This window comes from Abramis brama (assembly GCF_963993115.1).
Source record: "Abramis brama genome assembly, chromosome: 18".
Classification (NCBI taxonomy): Eukaryota; Metazoa; Chordata; class Actinopteri; order Cypriniformes; family Leuciscidae; genus Abramis; species Abramis brama.
This window is the reverse complement of record NC_139980.1, coordinates 5,586,860-5,611,816: the sequence shown is the minus strand read 5'-3', so window position 1 is coordinate 5,611,816 and position 24,957 is coordinate 5,586,860. Positions and strand designations below refer to the sequence as shown.

Here is a 24,957-nt window from a genome sequence, read left to right as displayed (position 1 = left end):
GTAACAGTACATTTTGAAGGATTAAAAAAAAAAACCCAGTTAAGTAGTATAAATAAGTCGGAAATACTTACAATTATCATTTAGGACATCTGATCTGAATCAACTTGCATGTATCATAAGATCAATTCTAAATTGGTATTAATATACTGTAGAAAATTCATGGAAAAGCAACATGGGATTAACTGTTGATGTTCTAACCTCTCCAAAAAAAGAGAATGGACTTGTCAAGGCAGGACAGTAAATTATGGAGCAGATGAAAGTCAATTGTCTGTTGTTTGTTCAGAGGATCAATAATGTATGAGGGATCTTTAGAAAAGTTGATCGCGAGCCAGAACCTGATCCAGGATCAGTGAATTATTCACCCGTGGATGCATGCAGTTCATAGACAGTCACAAAGCCATCATTTCGCCACTGAACTGGTCGCATATCAATCACAATGGTCTCTTTTCCTTTATCGAGTCCCTCTAGATGAACAATGGTGCAGACTGAGTGTGTTTTCGCATCCGAATACAGCTGTAGCTCAGAGGCAGGTGCTAAAACTGTTAGCGGTTTGTTTTCTCATCAAATTTTCTGACTACATGGATAGGCCCGCCTGTCTTTGTCTTAGACAGTGATGCAGTAATAGACAAGAGAGTGTGTGTAAGCTAACTACATGTGGCATTTAATTGGTCAGTCCAGAGTTCCTGATTGCTTTTGTTCACTGCCTGTCACTTTTCATACCGAGAGATGAGTTAACAAGCAGAAAAAAATAGCCATTCCTATCTCGCATGTGTTTGTTGATCTTCTTGTGTCTAGATTTGTGAGTCTTTATTCCTCTAAACTCAAAACAGACATTGTGGTTACATAAAAAGCATGTGTTTGTGTCCCTAGGAGTGATTGCAGCTGGTAGTAAAGAAATTAAACTGCCCTTTAATTCTGTTAAAGGTGCACTCAGTATGTTTTTCCTTATAAACAATAAATATATAATGCTTTTGAAAAATCAAGTCCAGACATTTCAGTAGTCTAATAAAAGCCGTTTTGTTGAAATCACACGACCAACACTATTATCAGACACTTTCACTCACAGAATTACACTACTGTTTGGGGTCAGTAAGATTTTTTTTATTTAAAGAAATTAATACTTAGCAAGGCCAAAATATAATCACAGTAAAGACTTTTACATTGTTTCAAATAAATGCAAATTTTTTTTAAAACTTTTTTTTTTTTTACTCTGTTCATCAAATAATCCTCAAAAAAATTATGTTGGTTTCTTTTTCATCTGTGAATATAGCGCGAAACCATTTTCATCTGTGAATATAGCGAGAAATGTTTCTTGAGCAGCGATTCAGCATATGAGAATGATTTCTGAAGGATCATGTGACACTGAAGACTGGAGTAATGATGCTGACTGCTGAAAATTCAGCTTTTGCCATGACAGAAATAAATGACATTTTAAAATAGATTTAAATAGAAAACAGTTATTTTTTTATATATATTTATATAATTTATATATATATATATATATATATATATATATATATATATATATATATATATATATATATATATATATATATATATATTTATATAGTTTTTTTTATATATATATAAAAAATCATGTATGGAGTCACATATGTATTTGTGTGTGTGATAACAGTGTTGGTATTTTTCACAAGCTCTTTGTAGCTGTCGCAGTGTATCTCCCTCACCACCCTTACAAGCTCAGTGCACATCGGGTCAGACCAAAGTGTTAGATCGTTATTTAACACAACTGTCTGACCGAACTTTTTCTGTTTGCAGGTTAATTGGCACTTTCCGCATGGTTCTACAGAAGGTGGTGGAGGAGGGTCACTTGGAGGTGTCTGACACTCTTATTGACGACAATAACACAGCCATACGGGTGAGACGTGAGGATTGCAGACAGTGCATGTGCTTGTTTTTCTTCTGGTCTGACAGATCAGAAATGCTCTTTTTTTCATATAACACACCCACTCACAAAAACATCCATTCACATATTTCACCAGAGGGTCTAGCTTTGCACAACTTGCACAAAACCATCGTTGTCATGGTTACATGTCTACTCGGAGGCTATAAGGAACTATACAGTTTTATTTCTCTCTCTCTCGCTCTCTCTGATATCCACCATCATGTGCAAGTTGATTTCTGTAGGGGCTCATCCCTATGTGTCAGAATAGCAGCTCGATAATAAAGGAAATGTATCATGTAACTTTAATATTAAACTTATTTTCTCCATTAAGCTTCCTTTGACTCTTGCTAATCTTATCACTTAAGATCTTACCAGTTTGATTATTGCTCCTTTAAAATATTTTTGAACTAAGTGAATCTTAAATGCAACTTCCAAAAGTAACTTGTTTGTGACTTTAATTGACTTTATTGTAAGGAGTAGTAAGTGTTTGTCTTACACACTGTGCCAGAAACGATCTGTTCACATGCCTAAATTTGTTACATTAACTTCCTTTAAACTGTCAACACTTTCATTATCTGCCCACCTTTTTACGGCACAACACAGGAAGAGTTATTGTTAAAATGTCAAAGCTGTTATGCAACACAATGCATGGTGATCACTGGCTGGTTCTTGCTCATGTTTTATCTTGCTTAAGGCTATGCAGTCATTCATTCGTTTTCCAGGACACTGAATAAAAGCTCTCTCAAACTTTGTCAAAGTATAAATTAAAACATTGTTGCTAGAAAAACAGAAAACTTTCCAAAAAATGAGCCATGAACATACATGTTTTATTGGATATATTACCAAGAAAAGTAAGTCTTAAACTTGTCACACAGTATTGAGTGACGATATGTCAGATGTTTCTCCTCCACTTCTACCCATTTCATCCTTGATCCAATGCAATTCTGACACTATTGTAATGTTTGTTAAGCAACTTTTATTTTATGGAAAAATGAGATCATGATACATGCTTTCATGCAACTTGATCCACTTGTACTTACACTGTGCACAAACTATAAACCACTGGTCAACCACTGAGACCTCAGCAAAGCTTGAAATTTGTCTTGTTTAATTAAAGCAGGGGTTATATCTAAGTAAAGCTGTTCCAGGGCTCAGGTTCTCCCTTTTGTATGACATGTACCCCTGGGAGAAGTGACCATCAGGCAGTTGACAGAGATAAGCTGGACTGAGGCTAAATTGTTCCTTGTTCCTTTTAATGAGATTGTAAACATGAGAAGGAAAGGGTAACTGATGCTGACAGACTGCCACATGGGTTAGCTAGCATGACCCTAACCTTAGCACTTAACCCTAACACCTAACCTGAACCTTATTGTTCTACCTCTCTTCAGCTTAAAAGTTGTGTCTGGGTTAGACAAGTGTCTTTATTGCTTGTGAATTAGTGTATTCTTGTTAAAAAATCAATTTTGTTTTTTGTTCAGAAGCTTACTTGAAAGAACATGCACAAAAAGACCATCATATTTATGTTATTATATTATATTATTCAGTAGTCCACTTGAAAAAGATAGACATGCCTTATATATTCAAGTTTTTACTGGGCATATGACATACTGTATATGCATAATTCATTTTCAACTTTTTTGTTGTTGTATTTCAGACAAATATTTCCATAGAGATCAAATATCAGACCATGGACGGGAGTGTGAAGGTGTGGAGCGATGGTGAATTCCTTGATGTTCCAGATGACTGTGATGGAACCTTTCAATTTGAGACAGACAGTTTACTATCTGGACGCAGCCTGAGCTCCGGAACGTCACCTGGACGATCTATCCACGGCATTCCCACATTCCGCAAGTGAGTGTGTCTTCTTAGCCGATCACTGTTAACACAATCACCCTCATCATCATCATCACCCTCGGTATGTAGTGGCTTATATTGCACAGATAACTGTGATGAAGAAGATGATGAGGAGGAAATTAGATTAAGCATTCTTGCATATTTATTATTGTACTGTATTTGACATGTCAAGTCAAGAGAGTTTTAATAGCATTCCTCTGTATAGAGATATACAATGGAAAAAACGTCTTGCCTCACAGGACCACAGTGCTATATAAACATATATGTATATTATATCAATTTTTGCTGAGTAATGAATGGACAAGTTAAATGTGTGGGATGTATTGATTTCCTCTAAGCCTTTCAGTCTCCACAGGGCATTTAATCCATAAATTATAACCATATACAGACACAACACTATTCCATCATGGTTTGTGCGTGGGCACCATTAGTGGTGGATATGTTTACATACTGATGTGTATGAATGATTAATGTTAGGGGGAGTTGTTAAAAGGTACTATTAGGAAAATTAGAGCAGCTACAATAGAGATTTTTAGTGCTTTTGAATGGTTGTTTGGATTGTTTTGAAAGCCTTGTTTCATTTAGATATTGTATTTGATGATGGCAATTAATTAGTAATTGTTCAAACAACAAGTCACATTATTATCGAAACAAATAGTGATTCTGGAATTTTAGATTCATGTTCACTTAAGCAAGTGATGAAAGGTGATGTTTTTATCTGTCCTGATTCACCTTGCTTGCCTTCTCATTTCTCTATAATTTTGTCTTCATTTAAACTTCACATTCTTCTGTATAACTGCAACTTCTCATGCCTTCACTGTCATGAGATGAAGTGATGTTTGAGACAGTTTGTATCTATACGCTATTCTGTTCATGTTGCCTCTGGAAATAGGCCTTATATTCATGCATGATACTAATAAAGCAACTTAAGCATATTTTAATTTAGCATTAATTAACTGCAGATGGTAACGGTAAATGAGAAGAGACAGGGAAAGGAGAAGCGAAGGAAACGTTCAGGTCTGAATAAATAGGATGTAATGTGATAGTTTATTATGCATTGCGAAGTTGGCATAGATGACAGCTACTTAGTCAGACAAACAAACAAACAAACACACACACACACACACACACACACACACACACACACACACACACACACACACACACACACACCAGAGTCAGCTTATTTTCTCCCAAGTAAAGCGTGTGGAGTCCGTAGACAACATATTTCCTGTTTCTGACCAGAAGTGAGCACAAAACCAATGTCTTTGATGCTTTATAGATGATTTTTTAGCTCACACCAAGAGTTTGCAACATCTTCAAAGACTTGAGACATGCTTATGCTTTGTATTCCAAGCATCTTCGTAGTGCTGAACTGAATATAATTGAACATGTTTTTTTTTTTTCAGAGAGTTTGGCTTTTGTACTATTTTCACAGCAGTCAGCATCTTTAACTCTTTGAATAATTAATATTAATTAGAAAAGGTATGTATTTATGTATCTAATTAGAAAAGTTGGACAATCTGGACACTGAAAAAAAATATTTTGAGATATTTCTTTTAGACACTTTAACATTACAGCAACCTAATGTAGTCATGTTAATTCAGGCATGTTAAATACATGACATTTGCCTTTTTAATAATGTTACCCACTGTCCTCACTTGAACTTAATTCCTGGTGCTGTTTCATTATTGATTACAAGTCTTAGTTGAAAAGTTCGAAGTTTTAGTTCTAAAAGTGTGTGTTAGCTTTTTTGGAGTTTCTCTATAAAGAAAGTGTGTGTGTGTGTGTTGTACAGCTGAAGTTGCCAGAAGCCAGTGGAATGTAGTGAAACTTCAGATCTGAAGTAAATGCTAGTCCTCTCTAATGACTAGACCCCTCTCTCATCTCCACCTCTCTCTCTCACCCTCTCTCTCTCTCTCTCTCTCTCTCTCTCTCTCTCTCTCTCTCTCTCTCTCTCTCTCTCTCTCTTCCAACACATCTCTGCTTTTTCTCTTTCTAGTTTTTTTCCCTATAGAGTCATGAGTTTGTGGGTAATTGAACTTGCACTGAAAAGGCACCTTACATACTTAGATATTCTGTATGTGACAGTCTAATGTCCATGCACAGTTGCAGGAAAAAGAGTATGCCTAATACATTTTTTTTAAAGAATTATTATCCACAACAAACACTGACTGAAATATTTTATTTCGCATCAGGCAAAGCCCTCTTGTGAATTGCAGGACGGCTCTGACCAACATCTCCAATCGTGTTTGTCTATTTGCCAAAAAGTAGGTAAATTCTTAACTTTCCAGCAACTACATTTAAGTATTGGAATAAGTATGACATATCCAAGGCTAGATTTAAATGGCTGTGATGGATTTGCATTGCTATTTTCTCATTGTAAGCACTGTTACACTCTGGACAAACCAAGCCGTTGGGTTAAATTTTTAAATTACATTTTTAACCCATTGTTTGGGTTTGTCCATAGTTGACCCAAATTTGGGTTGAAACAACCCAGTATTTTTTAGAGTGTTCTCCGTGTGTTCTAGAGTGTTCTCCGTGTGTTCTAGAGTGTTCTCCGTGTGTTCTAGAGTGTTCTCCGTGTTGCGGTGCGTATATGTGGCGCAGGAGCAGTGCGCAACTGATCTACGGCTGTACCACAAACACAACATTTATTCTCTATTTTTTATTTCAAATCAAAATTTAATTGTCAGCGTCTTTTATAAAATAGGCCTAATATAAAAAAGTTTCAGCATTGGGATTCTATTTGTACACAGTAGTTATAGGTCTACACTCTTTCACAGACGTTTAAACTCAATAGGCCTACATTTAAAAAATGAATTATTCAATCAATGTATTACTTCTGTATAGATTTATATATTAAGTTGGTTGCTCAAGCAAGTGGCAAAACATTTAAACATGTAGGCCTACTTATGTTAACATAGCAAACATTTTTAATTAAAACATACCTTTCTCATACCTTTTCTTTTGCATTTAAATATTTTTTAAATATATATTGCTGTATACCTACCGCACCTGGAACGCATTGCCGGACCGCATCCGCGTGCAGTGTGAAATCTCTAACCTGTTAACATGGTACGGAAAAAAAAGCGCACTGCAAACGGAGTATGTGTGAAACAGGCGTAAGTGTGTGAAATACAGTGAGGAAAATAAGTATTTGAACACCCTGCTATTTTGCAAGTTCTCCCACTTGGAAATCATGGAGGGGTCTGAAATTGTCATCGTAGGTGCATGTCCACTGTGAGAGACATAATCTAAAAAAAAAAATCCAGAAATCACAATATATGATTTTTTAACTATTTATTTGTATAATACAGCTGCAAATAAGTATTTGAACACCTGTCTATCAGCTAGAATTCTGACCCTCAAAGACCTGTTAGTCTGCCTTTAAAATGTCCACCTCCACTCCATTTATTATCCTAAATTAGATGCACCTGTTTGAGGTCGTTAGCTGCATAAAGACACCTGTCCACCCCATACAATCAGTAAGAATCCAACTACTAATATGGCCAAGACCAAAGAGCTGTCCAAAGACACTAGAAACAAAATTGTACACCTCCACAAGGCTGGAAAGGGCTACGGGGAAATTGCCAAGCAGCTTGGTGAAAAAAGGTCCACTGTTGGAGCAATCATTAGAAAATGGAAGAAGCTAAACATGACTGTCAATCTTCCTCGGACTAGGGCTCCATGCAAGATCTCACCTCGTGGGGTCTCAATGATCCTAAGAAAGGTGAGAAATCAGCCCAGAACTACACGGGAGGAGCTGGTCAATGACCTGAAAAGAGCTGGGACCACCGTTTCCAAGGTTACTGTTGGTAATACACTAAGACGTCATGGTTTGAAATCATGCATGGCACGGAAGGTTCCCCTGCTTAAACCAGCACATGTCAAGGCCCGTCTTAAGTTTGCCAATGACCATTTGGATGATCCAGAGGAGTCATGGGAGAAAGTCATGTGGTCAGATGAGACCAAAATAGAACTTTTTGGTCATAATTCCACTAAACATGTTTGGAGGAAGAAGAATGATGAGTACCATCCCAAGAACACCATTCCTACTGTGAAGCATGGGGGTGGTAGCATCATGCTTTGGGGGTGTTTTTCTGCACATGGGACAGGGCGACTGCACTATATTAAGGAGAGGATGACCGGGGCCATGTATTGCGAGATTTTGGGGAACAACCTCCTTCCCTCAGTTAGAGCATTGAAGATGGGTCGAGGCTAGGTCTTCCAACATGACAATGACCCGAAGCACACAGCCAGGATAACCAAGGAGTGGCTCTGTAAGAAGCATATCAAGGTTCTGGCGTGGCCTAGCCAGTCTCCAGACCTAAACCCAATAGAGAATCTTTGGAGGGAGCTCAAACTCCGTGTTTCTCAGCGACAGCCCAGAAACCTGACTGATCTAGAGAAGATCTGTGTGGAGGAGTGGGCCAAAATCCCTCCTGCAGTGTGTGCAAACCTGGTGAAAAACTACAGGAAACGTTTGACCTCTGTAATTGCAAACAAAGGCTACTGTACCAAATATTAACATTGATTTTCTCAGGTGTTCAAATACTTATTTGCAGCTGTATCATACAAATAAATAGTTAAAAATATTTAGATTATGTCTCTCACAGTGGACATGCACCTACGATGACAATTTCAGACCCCTCCATGATTTCTAAGTGGGAGAACTTGCAAAATAGCAGGGTGTTCAAATACTTATTTTCCTCACTGTATCTACAGTCCTTTGTTTTCCATCATTTTATAAGGGTTTTGTTCTTTTCTTTACATGTCATTTGAAGAGCTCCTCAAAAGCACCTGCATCATTGAAATTACCTGAAAAAGCTTTTGATACCTCAATTGGACCATCCAGCTTCTATCAGCCTTTTGTGTACAACATCATTATCATATAGAGAGCATTGTATGTTTACTTTCAGCATTAGATGAGGTGCTTTCATGAGAGCGAAAGCATTCTTCTCCTGAGCTCGGGGCAATGACGGGCGAAAGCTTGCAGCCAAATTAAACTTTACAGAACAAAGGGATTTTCGCAGGGAGGTTTATCACTTTAGAGCTGTTGCATTACTCTAGTGGTTCAGTTTGTTGTCTTCGTTGCAGTCTAATGTTCAGCCTCCATTGCTCCATTCTTTTGTTCTTGTCTCCTACTTGCATAAAACTGTCACTTTGAACCCCCCACACACTTTAAAAACTAGGGCACAAAAGCTCAAATGTGCTCGTTATTCAAGAATTCATTACTTTAATAGAGTGTGACTGATGAAACAGAATTGTGCTTCTTATTCATTTACGCATTGCTGTAAACAAAAAATTGCAATACAAATTCAAATGAGACTCGTTAAAACAAACACTTTAGTGTATTAATGTCTCTGGAATAAGGTTTAAACTGTCTAATTGTTTAAAATGTGCATTATATTTAGGATTTTGGAGTGAACCTTTGTGGGAAAAAGTAATTGTCAATGTTACTGTACGTTACGCCACATCTTTGTTCTGATCAGTGATTTGAAATAAAGAACAGGCATTGAGTTTTAGCTCAGTTTTTGTCGCCAGAGAAACTCACATCAGACACCAATAGATCTCCTGCACTTGAGTGATACATAATTCATTGTGCTGCTTTATGCTTTTCAATGCATCCCATTTATCTCTGTTTAAATGTATTGCTATGTATTTATTCCATGTCATGGTTGAGAAATGGCCAGTGATATACACAGATACTTTTCATTGACACAAATGATTTTCTCTATTTTAGCTGCATGATCACACACATACTTAGTGGACATTTTTTTCAGCAAGGATGCTTTAAATGGATCAAAAGTGACAGTGAAGATATTTATAATGTTACAAATAATTTCTATTTAAAATAAATGTTGTTCTTTTAAACTTTATATTCATCAAAAATCCTGAAAAAAAAAAAACGCATCATGGTATATTAAGCAGCACACCGTTTTCAACTTGGATAATAATAAGAAATGTTTCTTGAGCATCAAATCAGCACATTAGAATGATTTCTAAAGGATCATGTGACACTGAAGACTAGAGTAATGATGCTGAAAATTCAGCGTTACCATATATATAGGAATAAGTTACATTTTAAAATACATTAAAATAGAAAACAGTTATTTTAAATTGTGATAATGTTTCATTTCACTGTTTTTCATATTACTGTTTTGTAATGTTGATCAAATAAATGCTGCCTAAGTGAGTCTAAGACACTTTCAAAAACAAAAAAGATTTGGACCGACCCCAAATTTTTGAACGGTAGTGTATGTTAAATCTTGCTTTATGTTTTTTGTAGTCTTGGAGTACTGCATTATGCCATTTCTATACATATATTTGAGGATTTGAATATATTTATGTGTGCGTAGAGCTGCACAATTCTGGATGAATTGAGAATAATAATTTTTGTTTGTTTAAAATGAGATAACAATTTCTGAATAGACAACTAAACAAAATAACATGTATTTTCCTGACAAAATGTTAATTGCTGCAGTCTATTTTAAAAATATTTAATTAATTTGAATGAATTATTTGTTTATTTTTTAAATTGGTTTGAATGAATGATTCAATGACTCACTCATAAAGACTTAACATTGAGTTATGCATATAACTACTGTTCCCAGAAGGAGGGAAACAAGGTACAGCACATGACTGTTCTTCCACTGCGTGTGGTGAAATCGGCACAGTGGATTACTGGTGGCAGTTTTACAACAATTGAGGATATTTACAGTAGTAGATGTAAGGACAGGGCTGCCAGTATTATTAAGGACTCGTCCCACCCTGCCTATGGACTGTTTGCCCAGCTTCCCTCAGGAAGAAGGCTGCTCTCCATCCGGGCAGGAACAACTAAGCTCAGGAACAGTTTTTTTCCAGAGGCTGTTCAACTGACAAATTCTTGCTCTTATAATCTGCATGCAATAATATAGATACGAGCATGTGTAATACAGTTACAATGTTTTTTTTCGTTTCGTTTTTTAATAACAGTATTATTTAGACATTTTATGTGCAATAATATGACTATTTATGTCCTAATTTATTACTAATTATTGCACTGTTTTTATTCTTGCATTGTCTGTTCTAGTTTTTTATTGCTATTATGTTATTTATTGACGAAGCTGCTTAGACATACAACCTAGTTTCTAATGTTTTTATTGGATAAAATTTTTTTATCTTGTGTTTTGACCAGGACCTTAATACTTAGTTTAGTTCCTTCATGTAAAAATGTGTATGGAATGACAATAAAATACCCTTTAACCCTTGAACCTTGACTATGGGATATTGCGCTCTTGTGCCATTTGCTGAAGACACCTTTATTCACACCTGAAAGGATAATGACGCATGATGACGTGGGCGGGTTTAAGCACACAGCATATAAATGCAGTCGCATGCTTCATTCCCTTTGTTCAGTCCTGCTCTTCACCAAGCCTCAGACTGTGCAGGGCTCAGACGTGTTGTTCCTCGTTTCCCTCCTTCTAGGAACAGTAGTTATATGCGTAACTCAACGTTCTTATTCAGTCGGTTCACTCGGTACAACACATGACTATGGAACATATATTCATGCCCCACAAATTCGCTGAATTTAACGTAAGGGACCAGCACCGGCACATACCCCTATTCCTTTCTCAAGGTAGCAACGTCCACTGGTTAAAATACCCCTGTGGTGAGCATGGACTGAGTTACCATCACCACAGTGACATCTAGTCGGTAAATTGGACAAATGTGTGCAGTGATGCCCAACTGGCAGGCGCACGAAAATCTTAAACCAAGCCCATGACATTCCCATGCTCCTCGTAGAGTGGACACACACCCCGGCAGGCAGAACCAACTCCTTATATGCTATGGACATAGCTTTCTACAATCCAGTGTGAAAGACATTGCTTAGATAGCAGCATCCCACTGCCTGTTTTGGAAAAGATGACAAAACCTTGTCAGACGAGTGCACAACCTGCATCTGCTCAATGTACCTGCGTACACCCTGCACAGGGCACGAAGCAAGTCTCATGTCTTCCTCTGAGTCAGAGATTTTACAGGACAGGCAGCTCGAAAGAGAGTGCACTCCCAACATGACTTTAGGCGTATACGCCACATTCGGATACAACACCAACAAACGCAAATTGGATGCGCACTTTCCACGTGACGTATTTTTTGTCAACAGGATGGTCCGCGGATGGTCCACTCACAACATCCACGTGCAGCCCAATTTTTGTGACAGCATGGATGGTGCTCGTACAAAAGCGCATGTGCGAGTGACTTGAGCGCTTGAAAACCAAATCTGCTAGATGTTTGGCGTGTGCGCACTTTGTCTTTCCATGCACACAGCCAAAGGAGCATAGTTTGAAAGGCTTGTGCTCTCCAGTGTAACGTGGAAAATTAAATATATCCGGATCTTTAAGGAACTGAAAGGCAAGCATTAATGCCCTCATGACAAGTCGAAATGGTTGTCCAATAAACTTCCAGCGTGGTATGGGAGTGACCTTCCTTCGGAAAAGAAATCAGTATCCCCACAATTGATACGACAATGAAGATCTTCGCCCACACCAAGCTTCAAATACGTGCTACTTCAATGCAACGCACTTCAAAATGCAAGCGCTTTGTATTGTAGCTACAATCAGACTCTCCCTTTCAACAGGTAGGCCCCTAGAGACCACAGTTCCAGCTGAGGGAGCAGAATCTGCCACAACAATGCCATGATGCTTACTTACCATGTCTTCACTGCTTACTTACCATGTCTTCACTGGCCAGCAAGAAGCCGCCAAAATCAGTGACAAACCCTTCCCGCTATACCCTGTCAAGGGTGGGCTGTATCAGCTCGATTTGTGCTCATATTCCATCATGTCTAAATGCCAGTGAATACAAATGAAGTTCCTTTCTCATCTCTCTCCTAGATGTCATGTTCCCTTCTTTTATATTGTGTTGACAGTTGTTGCATTGCTTGTATTATGGTACAGGTCATAATTCTTAAACAGGGTTTAGAAATAAAGTGATCAGTGACTTATTGTGTGTCCCAGTTCAGCATCTTGGCTCATAAAATATAAATTGTCACCTGAGCTCACCCCACACACTAAATAATATGCAAAGGTCATTATTCAGTAAACAGGGGGAAGAGGGATTACAGTCTTTATCAAATTTGGTTTGTCGTTTTGTAAAGGTTTAACTTCTTAAGGGACAGTCAATGTAGATAGACAGAGCTGACCATATGAAAACCACATGAAAGTGCAGAATTTGGCATTTAATGATGGAATTAAACATGTTATTTATTTGTCTCAAGTACTTTAAAGACTGACAGTGTCCACAAATGTCCTTCTCCTAGGCATTCACAATAGTGCCGCCTCCATTGTGTGCATCTCAAAGCGCAATCTGAGACTCTGGCTTTGTTCTCTGTAGCAACGCTGTCTGTCAGACTGATGGTTTCCTGACCATCCTTTCTTGACTAAACAGTCAGTGCTGAAAGTCTGCCCTACATAAAGGAAGTACTGGGTAAGGATATTGCATATGACACAGAATTAGCTCCAACAAGTCCCAAAGACCTGGAGAACCGCTGTTGTTAGTGCTGTGGATTGTGCTGTGGGTTGCCTGTTTCTCCTTGACTGCTGAAGTGAAGCCTTAGATTAAACAGAGCTGGTCTCATCACGCTCTAAAAATCATTTAATTAGTGTTAGGTTACCTTATCATGTCTTGATACAATCCAGTCTTTTCTTCTCGATTTTGTCCAAACTAATCAGCATAGTCTGGATTCTATGTTTGATTTTTTGTTTTGTTTTTTGTGTGTGTTTTTGTGGTGACCCCAACATGACATTGTTTAGGTTAAGAAACTATTATGTCCAGTTACAGTTAATTTGTACATCTGATAAGCCAAGACAGTTAATACAGCACATTTATAATTGGTAAAATGAATCATACTTGCAGAATGGGAAAAATGGAAAATATTGATCTATATATATATATTATATAGAATAGTAAACATATAATTATTATATAATTATTAATAATTATTATTATATATAATTATTATAGAATAGTAAACAAAGATGTTGCATAGTTTGTATTATATATATATGACTGCTTTGTATACAGTAAATGACATGATCACTAAGTATTGATCAATTTAAGGCATCCTTTCTGAATAAATGTATTCATTACAAACAAACAAACAAAAAACTTACTGAGTCTGATCCCGCATTTTTTTAACAGTAGTGTATGTAGATTTATAGAACAGTAATTTACTTAATGTAATATGAGTAATTGTATCGCACACATCTGTAAGAGAGTGAGAGTGAGTGAGTGTCAGTTAGTGAGTGAGTGAGTGAGTGTTGTCGTGTGTGTGTGTGTGTGTGTGTGTGTGTGTGTGTGTGTATCTGTGTGAGGTCACACACTCTCCTGTTACTTTTTCACTCATACCTGGTCTTCATCTCAAGTTCTCCCTTATTGTGGACGCCTATTTTTATTTTTTACTTTGATCTGGACTAGCCACTAAAAATGGACATGTAGTACACACTCTAGTCAGGAATACCGCTCTTTTTTTACCCCAGTTGGCTCAGTACACATATTTCTCTATTGGTGGTTGTCAGCGTTTGGTGAGTATCCTGTATATGTGTTTTTTGTTGGGGAGTTCATAGCAATGTTAATGTAAACTAGTTCCTTCTGTTTTGCAGTTCATAGACTTGTTCAAATAAACCTGCTAAATCCGTGAGTTCTGTTAATAAGAAAAACTTTTGAAAGCTTAATTTTGCGTTTTATTATATATATTCAGTCATGCACTAAGTGACCTGTTGCACCCTGAAAACATGCCTGATGAATACCTTATGTCATTTCTATATTTTGATATAGAAAAGATATACTCTTTTGTTTGATATAACTTCATGTTTGGCTCAGTATGTATTTTAGAGGGGTGTTTAACTTATGAATAGTCCCCCTTTAAAAAGTTAATTGCTGGACTTCTAGAAGAAAAAAAAATCTTAATTTCTACTAATGGATAAAAACTTGCAAGTTCTAAAGACTTTTTCCTCACTGTCACTTTGAGATGACGACAAAGATTCAGCGAAACAGATTCCAGAGGATATGCTTCCACCAAGACTGAGATGCAAATAGAGACTAAATTACAGAATAATGTTTGAAAATGTTGAAATAAGTAACTGCATTTCTTGGACTGGAAAGACAGTCCTGATTGGTGATTTACGTAATTCATCCCAATAATGGAGAATTCACTGTGATCCTGATACATTTTCACTCTGTTTAAAATGATCAAAGGAAATAAAGGAACAAAACGATCGGGATTTCTTTCATCTTGTCCTGAGAAAGTATCTATATCCACAGATCACAGCTAATTGGAGAATTGTGTCCATCTTGTTGAATAATTAAGGACCATTATTTGTCCAGCCGGCCTGTGACATCATCAGGCCTTTGTAGAACTGATATCTAATCACCATAATATCAGTGCAGAGTTATTGGACACCACTGGGGCTATTGTGAGTGGGGTCTCGCTGTTGAAACGAGTGTCTCGTCTGAGTGATAAATATCACAGAAAGTTTCCATCATGGGAAAACTTATCGTGCTCCAGCAGTGATTATTTGATTGCACTCCAGCACTGTCTATAAAAGAATAAACAGTTTTTTTAATGTGTAAATAAAAGATAAAACTTCACCTGGAGAGCAAACATTTGTATATGGAAAATATTTGGATATTTGAATTTCTATCCATTGTTTACCTACAGTATGTGTAAGCTTGGTGTTAATTATTTATTTTATTGAGTTGTGGAATGTCACTGCTTTTTATACAGTATCTATGTAACATAATCTTATTTCTTAGTTTAAACTGGTATAAATTATTCAGCGTTTGAGAGGATCAGAGGTAGTGGTGATTTTAAAACTAATCACAGTGCACATATTGCGACCTTTTTCCCCCATTCATGCCCTTCTAAATGTTCGTTTTATGTTGTAGGACAGGAAAAGGAGTGTTTTCAGCCATGAAACTGGGCAAGACACGTAGCTCCAAAGATGACCACAAAAAAGGAGGTAAATATCGCTGATCATTAGAGAGTTGCAAATGTATTTATTTATTAGTTGAGAGAGGAAAACCAGAACCAAACTGAAATGGTTTTTACAGTATCTCACTGAGTATTTGTGTCTGCATTTTAGTGCTCAAATTTGTGTCTATATTTTGTGTCACTCTAGTGCTCAAAGCAAACTGGAGATTTTACATTTGACATCAATAGGAAAGATCTTGCAGTATTAACTCAGCTCTTGTGCACAGATGACCCGGCCATTTTGGATGCAGAAGATCTGGATCGAAAGGCTATGCGTCTGGGCGGTGGGCTTGACCCTGATACCATATCACTGGCCTCTGTTACTGCAGTGACCACTAATGTCTCCAACAAAAGGTCACGTATCTGATGTGCACATGGTGTATTTTTAAAGCAGTACACAAGTTTATCTGTTTGCATCCTTTGAAAAGGTCACAGTGAAGAAAAACCTCAGTATTTCTTTTTTTGAAAGCTTTTTTTTTTTTTTCAAATCTTGTTCAGTTCTTCTGTAAAGAAAGAATAGTTTATAGAGTTTAAATTAGGCCTGTCACTTTAATGTTCTTTTGTGTGATTTAAAAAAATAATAATACACAGTCTCAAGACAGTTTGTAAAAATAATTTAAAAAAAGTTGTAAATTGAAATTGGCAATTTTTTTATTTTATTTTTATTTGTTATTTTAATTATTATTTGTAATTTTTAATAAAATAATAATAATAATGTGATTAATAGAGATCAATTTGAATAGTCACATTGGAGACCTGGTTCAACTAACATGTAATTAATTTGATTAAAACGACTAATCAATGGACAGGCCTAGTTCAAATGTATTTCATGAAGTTTGATCTTCACTTCTTGTTTTTCAGATCAAAACCTGACATTAAGATGGAGCCCAGTTCAGGGCGTCCTGTGGATTATCAGGTATGAAGAGAGACAAAAGCAGACAGAGAGGCAGGCTAAAAAACATTCCCACATTCCCAGTAACAGCACAGCCTTGAAATTGCCAACCAGACATGTTAAACCAGTGGCATTTATCCTTGAGTAGTGCATTCTGCTGAAAGCCCTGAATATACAGAGCCGTCCCAAATAAACAACATCAGCCTTGAGCTTCAGTTTTTCAGAGAAGCCTTTAATGTTTGCTTACTAATTGTCCTCTGCATGGCTGTTGTGTTGAGCTGTTGAATTGCAATTTCGTTTCAGTTCTGGCACTGTGTAATCCATATATGTGTGCTGTGTAAGTGTTTTTAGGTCTTTTTTATTTTATTTCCTTATCTCAAGCTGTTCATATTATGCTTGAAGTTGAGAGCTCTTTGATTTTCCTTTTTTCTCCTACATTAACTTTTGGGACTCGTTTGCACTTTGCAGAATAATTCACTGCAGCAATAAGTGTTGTTATTGTCTGAATTCTTCTGGAAGCAAGTTTCTGTGGAGAGAAGTTTATTTGTTTAAATGCGACTCGTCACTTTGGAGTGTATAATAAAGACAGCACAAATGTAGCAGAAATGAGAGAGAACGCAATTTGGTAGTTCATTTTAACTGTGCAAACCTGAATTAGATGGCCCTGGTCACTTAAAAAACTGAAACTAAAATTAAGTATTAGGATTTTCCTTCTATTGACTAAGTTTGACTTTATTTGTCCATATGCAGCCTCAGATATTTACTTTATGATTCTGTGATTCAATAGAAAACTGTAGCTCATTTGTCATTTGATTCCCTAAAGCAAACTAATTAGCTCTTGGCTTAACACATTGCACTCCCATGTAAACACAGCCTCATCGGTCTTAATCAGCGTCTGACACACACCAACTGAGTGGTTTATATTCTGTTTTTTCCCCCCAGATTTATTATTTTTATATCAGTTTTATTTTGATAATATTCCAATTAAAATGTCTTTCAGATCAGTGTTACAGTAATCGAGGCCCGTCAGTTGGTTGGTTTGAACATGGACCCTGTGGTTTGTGTGGAAATCGGAGAGGAAAAGAAGTATACATCAATGAAGGAGTCCACAAACTGCCCCTACTACAATGAGGTTACGTTCACATTGCTGAAAAATCTGAGCAAAGGATTTCTGTCATTTCAGACACTTTAGTGGTCTATTTACTGACAGGTCCAGTGTATAACAGATTAGAATCACTATCTTGTAGTTTTTTCATGATCTTTTTCAGTATCGATCCTTAAATAACACGTAAATCCACCCACATTGTTTATACAGTATGATAAACAACCTAGATTTATAAACTTCATATCCAGACATTATATCCATTTTTTTCTCTATCTTTCAACAGTACTTTGTCTTTGACTTCCACGTGCCTCCAGATGTCATGTTTGACAAGATCCTGAAGATATCAGTCAGTAGATTAATCCTCTTTTCATGATCTTTCACATCTTCCAGCAGATGATTGTAACGTATTATAAAATAAAAACTCCATGAAAACCATTGGAAAAAACAGATGTAAATTGAGTGAGTTGTATTTCTGTTCTAAATTTAAGGTAATACATTCTAAAAACCTTCTGCGAAGTGGCACCCTGGTAGGCACCTTCAAACTAGATGTGGGAACTGTTTACTCACAAGCGGGTCAGTAACCTTGGAAATAAGTAAGAGATGTACTAATTAGATAGGAAAAAGACTATTAATTGGTACTTGTACATTACAGAGCATCAGTTCCATCACAAATGGGCAATGCTGTCCGACCCTGATGACATCACAGCTGGCGGCAAAGGCTACGTTAAGTGTGACATTGCAGTCGTAGGAAAAGGAGACAATATCAAGACTCCCCACAAGGCCAATGAAACAGATGAGGATGACATAGAGGGGTCAGAAACAGATATATTCATACATAAATATTCATACATGTATTTATTTATTAATTCATTTAGTGTACTTTAGATTCTCAAATGTTCATGAACAAAAGTTTAAACTGCATCCCACACCATCTAATGATTTATTTATACATTTATTTATTCATTCGTTCATTTATTTATTTGAGTGTCATGTTGGTCTTTTCTCATGTGTGTTATGATCTATTACAGGAATCTTCTCTTGCCGGAGGGTGTTCCATCAGAGAGACAGTGGGCTCGGTTTTATGTTAAGATTTATAGAGCTGAGGGACTACCTAAAATGAACACCAGCATCATGGCCAACGTGAAGAAAGCTTTTATCGGGGAGAACAGGGACCTTGTGGACCCTTATGTCCTGGTGCAGTTTGCAGGGCAGAAGGTGAGAAAGTCCTGAAGACACTCAGTAAGAGATCAATATTTTTATCCATCCCATTTTATATATTATACATTGAGAAAAAATTACTATTGTAAGGGATTCTCTTGTTTTTTGTGGGGTGGGTTTGTCATGTGTCCAAGTTTTCTGTTAGTTACTTTCCATGGTTTTTCATTGTTTTATTATAATCAGTTACACCAGTCATTCATTTAGTTGATTAGTTTGTCTGGTTATTTAAGCTCTGCCTTTCTTTAAGTTCGTTGTCTGTTCACGTCACGATATTAACGGTTGTTCTGTTTCTAGTTCTGAGTTTTTGGTAATTAATATTTAAACTTCTACAAATAGATCCATTTCCTCACCTTTTTGCAACCGTTATTTTTTTAATTATACACATTTCTTATGACACCTTACACATGCAGGGTAAAACCTCAGTTCAGAAGAGCAGCTACGAGCCCATCTGGAATGAGCAAATAGTCTTCACTGAGATGTTCCCACCTTTGTGTAGGCGTTTGAAAGTTCAGATCCGTGATTCAGATAAGGTGAATGATGTTGCCATAGGAACCCATTTCATCGATCTACGCAAGATTGCAAATGATGGAGACAAAGGTAACGGTTATCTGTCCCAATGAATCACTAACAGTTAAATGTGTGTACATCCATAAACAGTGGTTGCAAATAAACAGATCTCTAAAAACTAAACAAAAAACAGGAGAATTGACTCCTCTTCCATCTCTCCCCAGGGTTCTTGCCCACTATGGGCCCAGCTTGGGTGAATATGTATGGTTCTACCCGTAACTACACCCTGATGGATGAGCACCAGGACCTGAACGAGGGGCTGGGGGAGGGTGTTTCCTTCAGGGCACGCCTCCTCATTAGTGTCGCAGTGGAGATCCTGGACACCACTTCCGCAGAGATAATAAGCTCTACTGAGGTACAAATGGAGCCAGTGTCCAACATCTCAGAGGTGAGATTCCTTATTTCCTTTTTAATAGATTAGGTCAAAGCACTGTGACATTTCTCTTGAGATCAGTACTGAAATCTCTACACTTACCTGTCCCACCATGACATTACACATTGGTTATTCTGCGGGCCTACATATTGTACAATTGAACTCAAATTCCATCTTGTCCCAGACAAGAACCTCTTGTACCATATCTGAAGACAAATTGATTACAGCTCAGTCCAGATTATTGAAATATCAACTGCCCACTGGGAAATTAAAAGGCCAAGCTTTGTGTCCTCAGACAAAAAGTCATTGCAGATGTGGGAGTCCAGCTGTCTGTGATTTTGTGTGGCCTCTGGGAGCAATTATTGATTGTCAGATACATTTTACTGAAGGGCAAGATTTGTTATCACACTTGATGAAGAGGCAAACATAGGATGCTGATAGTCCCAATTGCCCTTCATGGCATGACTAACCTGGTGCTTTAAAAGCCTGTGCATTGATCCAAGCTGTAGACAGGGGCGTAGCAGCCGCGGGGGACGACCCACCCAAGCTGATTCTGTCCCTCGCACATTTGAGTGAACATACATTCAGCCAGTCACAGTTAAGTGTCAGTGCTGTAGTTTTTCTTACTTGATTTATAAATGTACATACTGTATTTGTTTGGCCCTTGATGGTTATGTTGACTGACATCTGTGCACAAACCCCCAGATGTGGGAGGCTAATAAACCTTCTGCTGTCTGTCATGTTATTCAAAGAGCAAAAAATAATTAACAAAGAAAATCACTCGCTGCTCTTGACCGAATAACTTTTGTAACTTTAATTGTGAGCATTAATCTGTATTTAATAACACTGGATAGTCTTCACATTTGATTACAGTCATTTCTGTAGTATTTCTTATCTGAATACTACTGTTAGACCCACCTAAATAACTTAAAGGGTTAGTTCACCCAAAAATGAAAATTCTGTCAGTAATTACTCACCCTCATGTTGTTACAACCCCGTAAGACTTTTGTTCATCTTCGGAACACAAATTAAGATGTTTTTGATTAAATCTGAGAGCTGGTTCACTCCTCCATAGGCTTGCCAGCCCAGAAAGTTAGTAAAGACAATGTTTAAAAGCGACAAGAATACTTTTTGTGCGCAAAAACACACAAAAATAACGACTTTATTCAACTATTCTATTGGCCAACATCACACACATGACCAGCGTCGGCCAATAGTGAGCCTACGTTCTGACGTTGCACTGCGCTGTTACACTACGGAAATTTTTGGGTGTACTAACCCTTTAAAGCCATTTCACTCTATTGTATTTATTTGTGCTATTGTTTGCTATTTGTTTATTTGTTCTTATTTTATTACTTACTGTTTAGTGTTTACTTGTGTCTCTTTTTGTAAATTTAGTTCATCGATTCAAATAAAGCCTCCTTGTTCTGTGCGTAATCTATTGCAACTAGATTACCCAAAATATAAAAAAAATGATGAGATAACTAATTATCTGTATGGAGGTATGTATGGCAGTTTTCCCCGTGGTTTTGAAAATGGTATTGAATATCTATATTTTTCAAGGTATCAAATCGAATTTGGAAATTCTGGTATCATGACAACTGACAACAATAGAACACACTGAAATTAAAGTCATTATTCACCTGACAATCTTCGCATCCAGTGCGATGTTACGGAACCAGAGTCCAAGTCCATTTAATGAGCAAATCATTTAATGAGCAAAACAAGTGGATCAACATTGTTTGAAAAGATTTTACAAATTGAGCATTACTACTTCATTTTTAAAAATCTGCGAGAGTTTCCATTTATAACTTTCAGTCTGCTTCTCACACAAAGCTTTTGTTTGGCTTTATAAGACAATATAAATATATTATAAGAAAATATAGTGCTCAAGTTAAATGGACCATTTTTGTGTCACTTTAATGGTGCTTTGTCGTCATTTTGGAACTTCAGTCATACAGGTTTGGAATGATGTCATGATGGAATTATGATAGAATTTCCAAATGTACCATTCTTTTTTAGTTATCTATGGATCAAATTTAAGTACCAATCTGGTTTCTATTACTAATATAAGTGATTCCCTCACTTTTAGAATAGATTTGGTGTGAGCATTCAGTTGCAGTAACTACAGAAGGAAAAGAAAGGGCGTGGATTCATTTCTTATTTTCTGCTAGGAACAGCAGAATATAAGAGGGTGATAAGAGGCTAGTGAAAGTTTTATTTGATCAAAGATCATAGATTTAGTTGAGAGGAAACCCCTGCTGGGTTACAATATGATTTCAGACTGAGCTCACACGCTTGCAATCACTATTGGGAATTATTATACATGTCTGAGAGAAAAGATGTGAGGACCCAATGCAGTGAAATAAAAGGTCACAGTTTTTTTTTAGTTTTTTTTTTTATAGTATGTTCATTCCTCAGTCTTTTTTGTTTTTTGTTTTTATAAAATCAATGTCTGCATCCTGACCTTTGAGGATCTTACATTTTTTTTGTTTCAGAGTGCCACAGGGAAGATGGAGGAGTTTTTCCTTTTCGGGTCATTCTTGGAAGCCACAATGATAGACAGAAAAATTGGAGATAAACCCATCGGCTTTGAAGTCACTATCGGTTAGCTAAACACCTTTCAAAACTTTCACTTTTCATTATACTTAGTCAGGCAATGCTTCAGTAAATTCAACACATCAAAAATAAAACATTTACAGCTCCACATGTACACAATTTTCCACTTAGGTAACTATGGTAACCAGATAGATGGCGTGAGCAAGCCTGCATCAGCAAAGAAGAAGAAAGAGGGTGGAGGAGAAAGTGAGGAAGAGGAGTCTGAGCTCATCCACAACTCTAGTGATGAAGAGGCAGAGGATGATGGGGATTTACTGTCTGTGCCGTCCACCCCTCCTATGAAACCGGTTATCACTGACAGGTCAGAGGTTAGGGAAAAGAAAAAGATAAAATGTCAAGGAAATATTGAGTCTTCAAATCATCTGGAAATGATGGTTTCGAGCAAAACCTTTACACTGTTACTAGTACAACAAAAGTGTTCTCTGTCTGAAAATCACGATCACAGGCTACTTTAATTATATGCCGTTTGTCAAAATGACACTTTTTTATAGCTGTTGTTTTGCTGTGTGTCTTGGAACTGAACTGTCCATTTCGCTCGATTTACAGAAATTACTTCCACTTGCCTTACTTTGAAAAGAAACCCTGCATTTACATCAAGAGCTGGTGGCAGGACCAGAGGAGACGGCTCTACAACTCCAATATAATGGACAAGATTGCAGATAAACTGGTCAGGCTCCTCCTAAAATTGCTATGTGACTGTTATCCTGTCAATCTCCTTCTCCTAAGCAGTTATCAGGGTTATTTTTGTAAAACCGGGCATTGTTATACTGTTTAAGCATGTGCATTTCTTTCTTTGTAAACAGGAGGAAGGTCTGAATGATGTTCAAGAAATCATAAAAACAGAGAAGGCGTATCCAGAACGCAGACTTAGGGGTGTATTAGAAGAACTTAGCGGAAGTTGCAGGTGAGAGAACGTGGAAGTGAATCTAAACAATCAAAGTTAAAGTCTATACAGCATAATCAGCCCTCTTTTGAAATTTTTTTGTCCTCTATTCTCCACAATTTAAGCCGTTTTGTTACACTGGCAAACAAAGATCAGAATCTATCCGGAAGAACCAAGCTGGACAGGGAGAGGCTGAAGTCCTGTATGAGAGAGATGGTACGGATACTCACCCTATTTGGTCTCAGCTTCGACATTAAAAACTGCTGATGGGATTTTGAATGTAATTTACATGGTTGTATTGTTCCCAGGAGAGTATGGGTCAGCAGGCTAAGACTATTCGCTCACAAGTGAAGAGAAACACAGTTCGAGAAAAACTCAAGCTAGTGTTGAATTTCCTTCATAGGCTTCGTTTCCTGGCAGATGAGGTAAAAGGAATCACATTACCTTAATTCTCCATACACCATCAGCATCTCAGACTCACCGTTTCTGTTTATTTCCCTCTAAGCCCCAGCACAGCATCCCTGACGTGTTCATATGGATGATTAGCAACAACAAACGCATAGCGTACGCCCGCATACCCTCCAAAGACATCCTCTTCTCGATTGTTGACGAAGAGATGGGCAAAGACTGCGGGAAAGTTAAAGCTGTTTTTCTCAGGGTAACTCTCACTTTATATCCCATTTTCATATTTCTTCCTACAAATAAACATGTTAATTAGAAGTAGTTAAATCAGGTTGGATATTATTGATGTAAAAGTTCTGCATGGGTGTTTGTGTTCATTATAGCTGCCTGGAAAGAAAGGCTTTGGGCATGCTGGCTGGACAGTTCAGGCTAAACTAGAGATATATTTGTGGCTGGGGTTGAACAAACAGAGGAAAGACTTCCTGAGCGGCCTGCCCAGCGGCTTTGAAGAAAACAAAGCAGCGAAAGAAATAGGCATACAAGCTGTCCCTCCCGTCAGCCTAGTTTATAACAGTAAGATTATAAATGTCCTAATGGTTTGTACATGTTAGTTTCTTTCAGGGCTGGTCCGAATACCATTTTTTGAGCTTCGAAGCTTCGGTAGTAATGAACATTGAATATTCGAAGCTTCGGAGAGAGGGGGCTGAACATATTCTTCTCTCTAATAAAGGCAATATTCTCTATGTGTCTGTCTGTCCGTTTGCATTTTGATTATTTCGAGAACCGTTCATCCAATCGACTTCACAAGGGAGTGCAGTGTCGCATTTGGTGCAATATAGATAGACACGCGAGACACGACACATTCAGAATTAATAAACTTTTAATAAACTACAGAACAACGCGAGCGGGAAGCGGCGCACCTCACACGGGCAGGGCTTATATGCTCCGAGAACGGACACTGCACTAGTGATATTAAACACATATTCCCCATGAACAACACAAAGTAAATACACTCGCACGTAACACACACACACAGGTCTGTTAACTTAAGCAATACTTTTAATAAGGTAGTCTAATATTTTTCTGACTAACAAATTACTGACACAGTAAAGGGTAGATTTA

General features: G+C 37.3%; 1 protein-coding gene across 13 annotated transcripts in view; it reads left to right on the top strand.

Moving 5' to 3' along the window:
- The window catches only part of otofa (otoferlin a), a 66,436-nt gene that overhangs the window by 23,882 nt on the left and 17,597 nt on the right, over positions 1 to 24,957 (top strand). For all 13 annotated transcript variants that reach the window (XM_084090361.1, XM_084090359.1, XM_084090369.1 and 10 more), the window contains exons 4-23: positions 1,780 to 1,879; positions 3,561 to 3,757; positions 15,692 to 15,765; positions 16,004 to 16,130; positions 16,638 to 16,692; positions 17,669 to 17,800; positions 18,057 to 18,119; positions 18,262 to 18,346; positions 18,426 to 18,585; positions 18,802 to 18,988; positions 19,402 to 19,588; positions 19,723 to 19,946; positions 22,430 to 22,538; positions 22,662 to 22,851; positions 23,097 to 23,217; positions 23,354 to 23,454; positions 23,559 to 23,649; positions 23,742 to 23,858; positions 23,939 to 24,091; positions 24,219 to 24,408. In XM_084090361.1, coding sequence (XP_083946487.1) covers positions 1,780 to 1,879; positions 3,561 to 3,757; positions 15,692 to 15,765; positions 16,004 to 16,130; positions 16,638 to 16,692; positions 17,669 to 17,800; positions 18,057 to 18,119; positions 18,262 to 18,346; positions 18,426 to 18,585; positions 18,802 to 18,988; positions 19,402 to 19,588; positions 19,723 to 19,946; positions 22,430 to 22,538; positions 22,662 to 22,851; positions 23,097 to 23,217; positions 23,354 to 23,454; positions 23,559 to 23,649; positions 23,742 to 23,858; positions 23,939 to 24,091; positions 24,219 to 24,408 — 2,663 coding nt within the window. The remainder of the gene's footprint in view (positions 1 to 1,779; positions 1,880 to 3,560; positions 3,758 to 15,691; positions 15,766 to 16,003; positions 16,131 to 16,637; positions 16,693 to 17,668; positions 17,801 to 18,056; positions 18,120 to 18,261; positions 18,347 to 18,425; positions 18,586 to 18,801; positions 18,989 to 19,401; positions 19,589 to 19,722; positions 19,947 to 22,429; positions 22,539 to 22,661; positions 22,852 to 23,096; positions 23,218 to 23,353; positions 23,455 to 23,558; positions 23,650 to 23,741; positions 23,859 to 23,938; positions 24,092 to 24,218; positions 24,409 to 24,957) is intronic.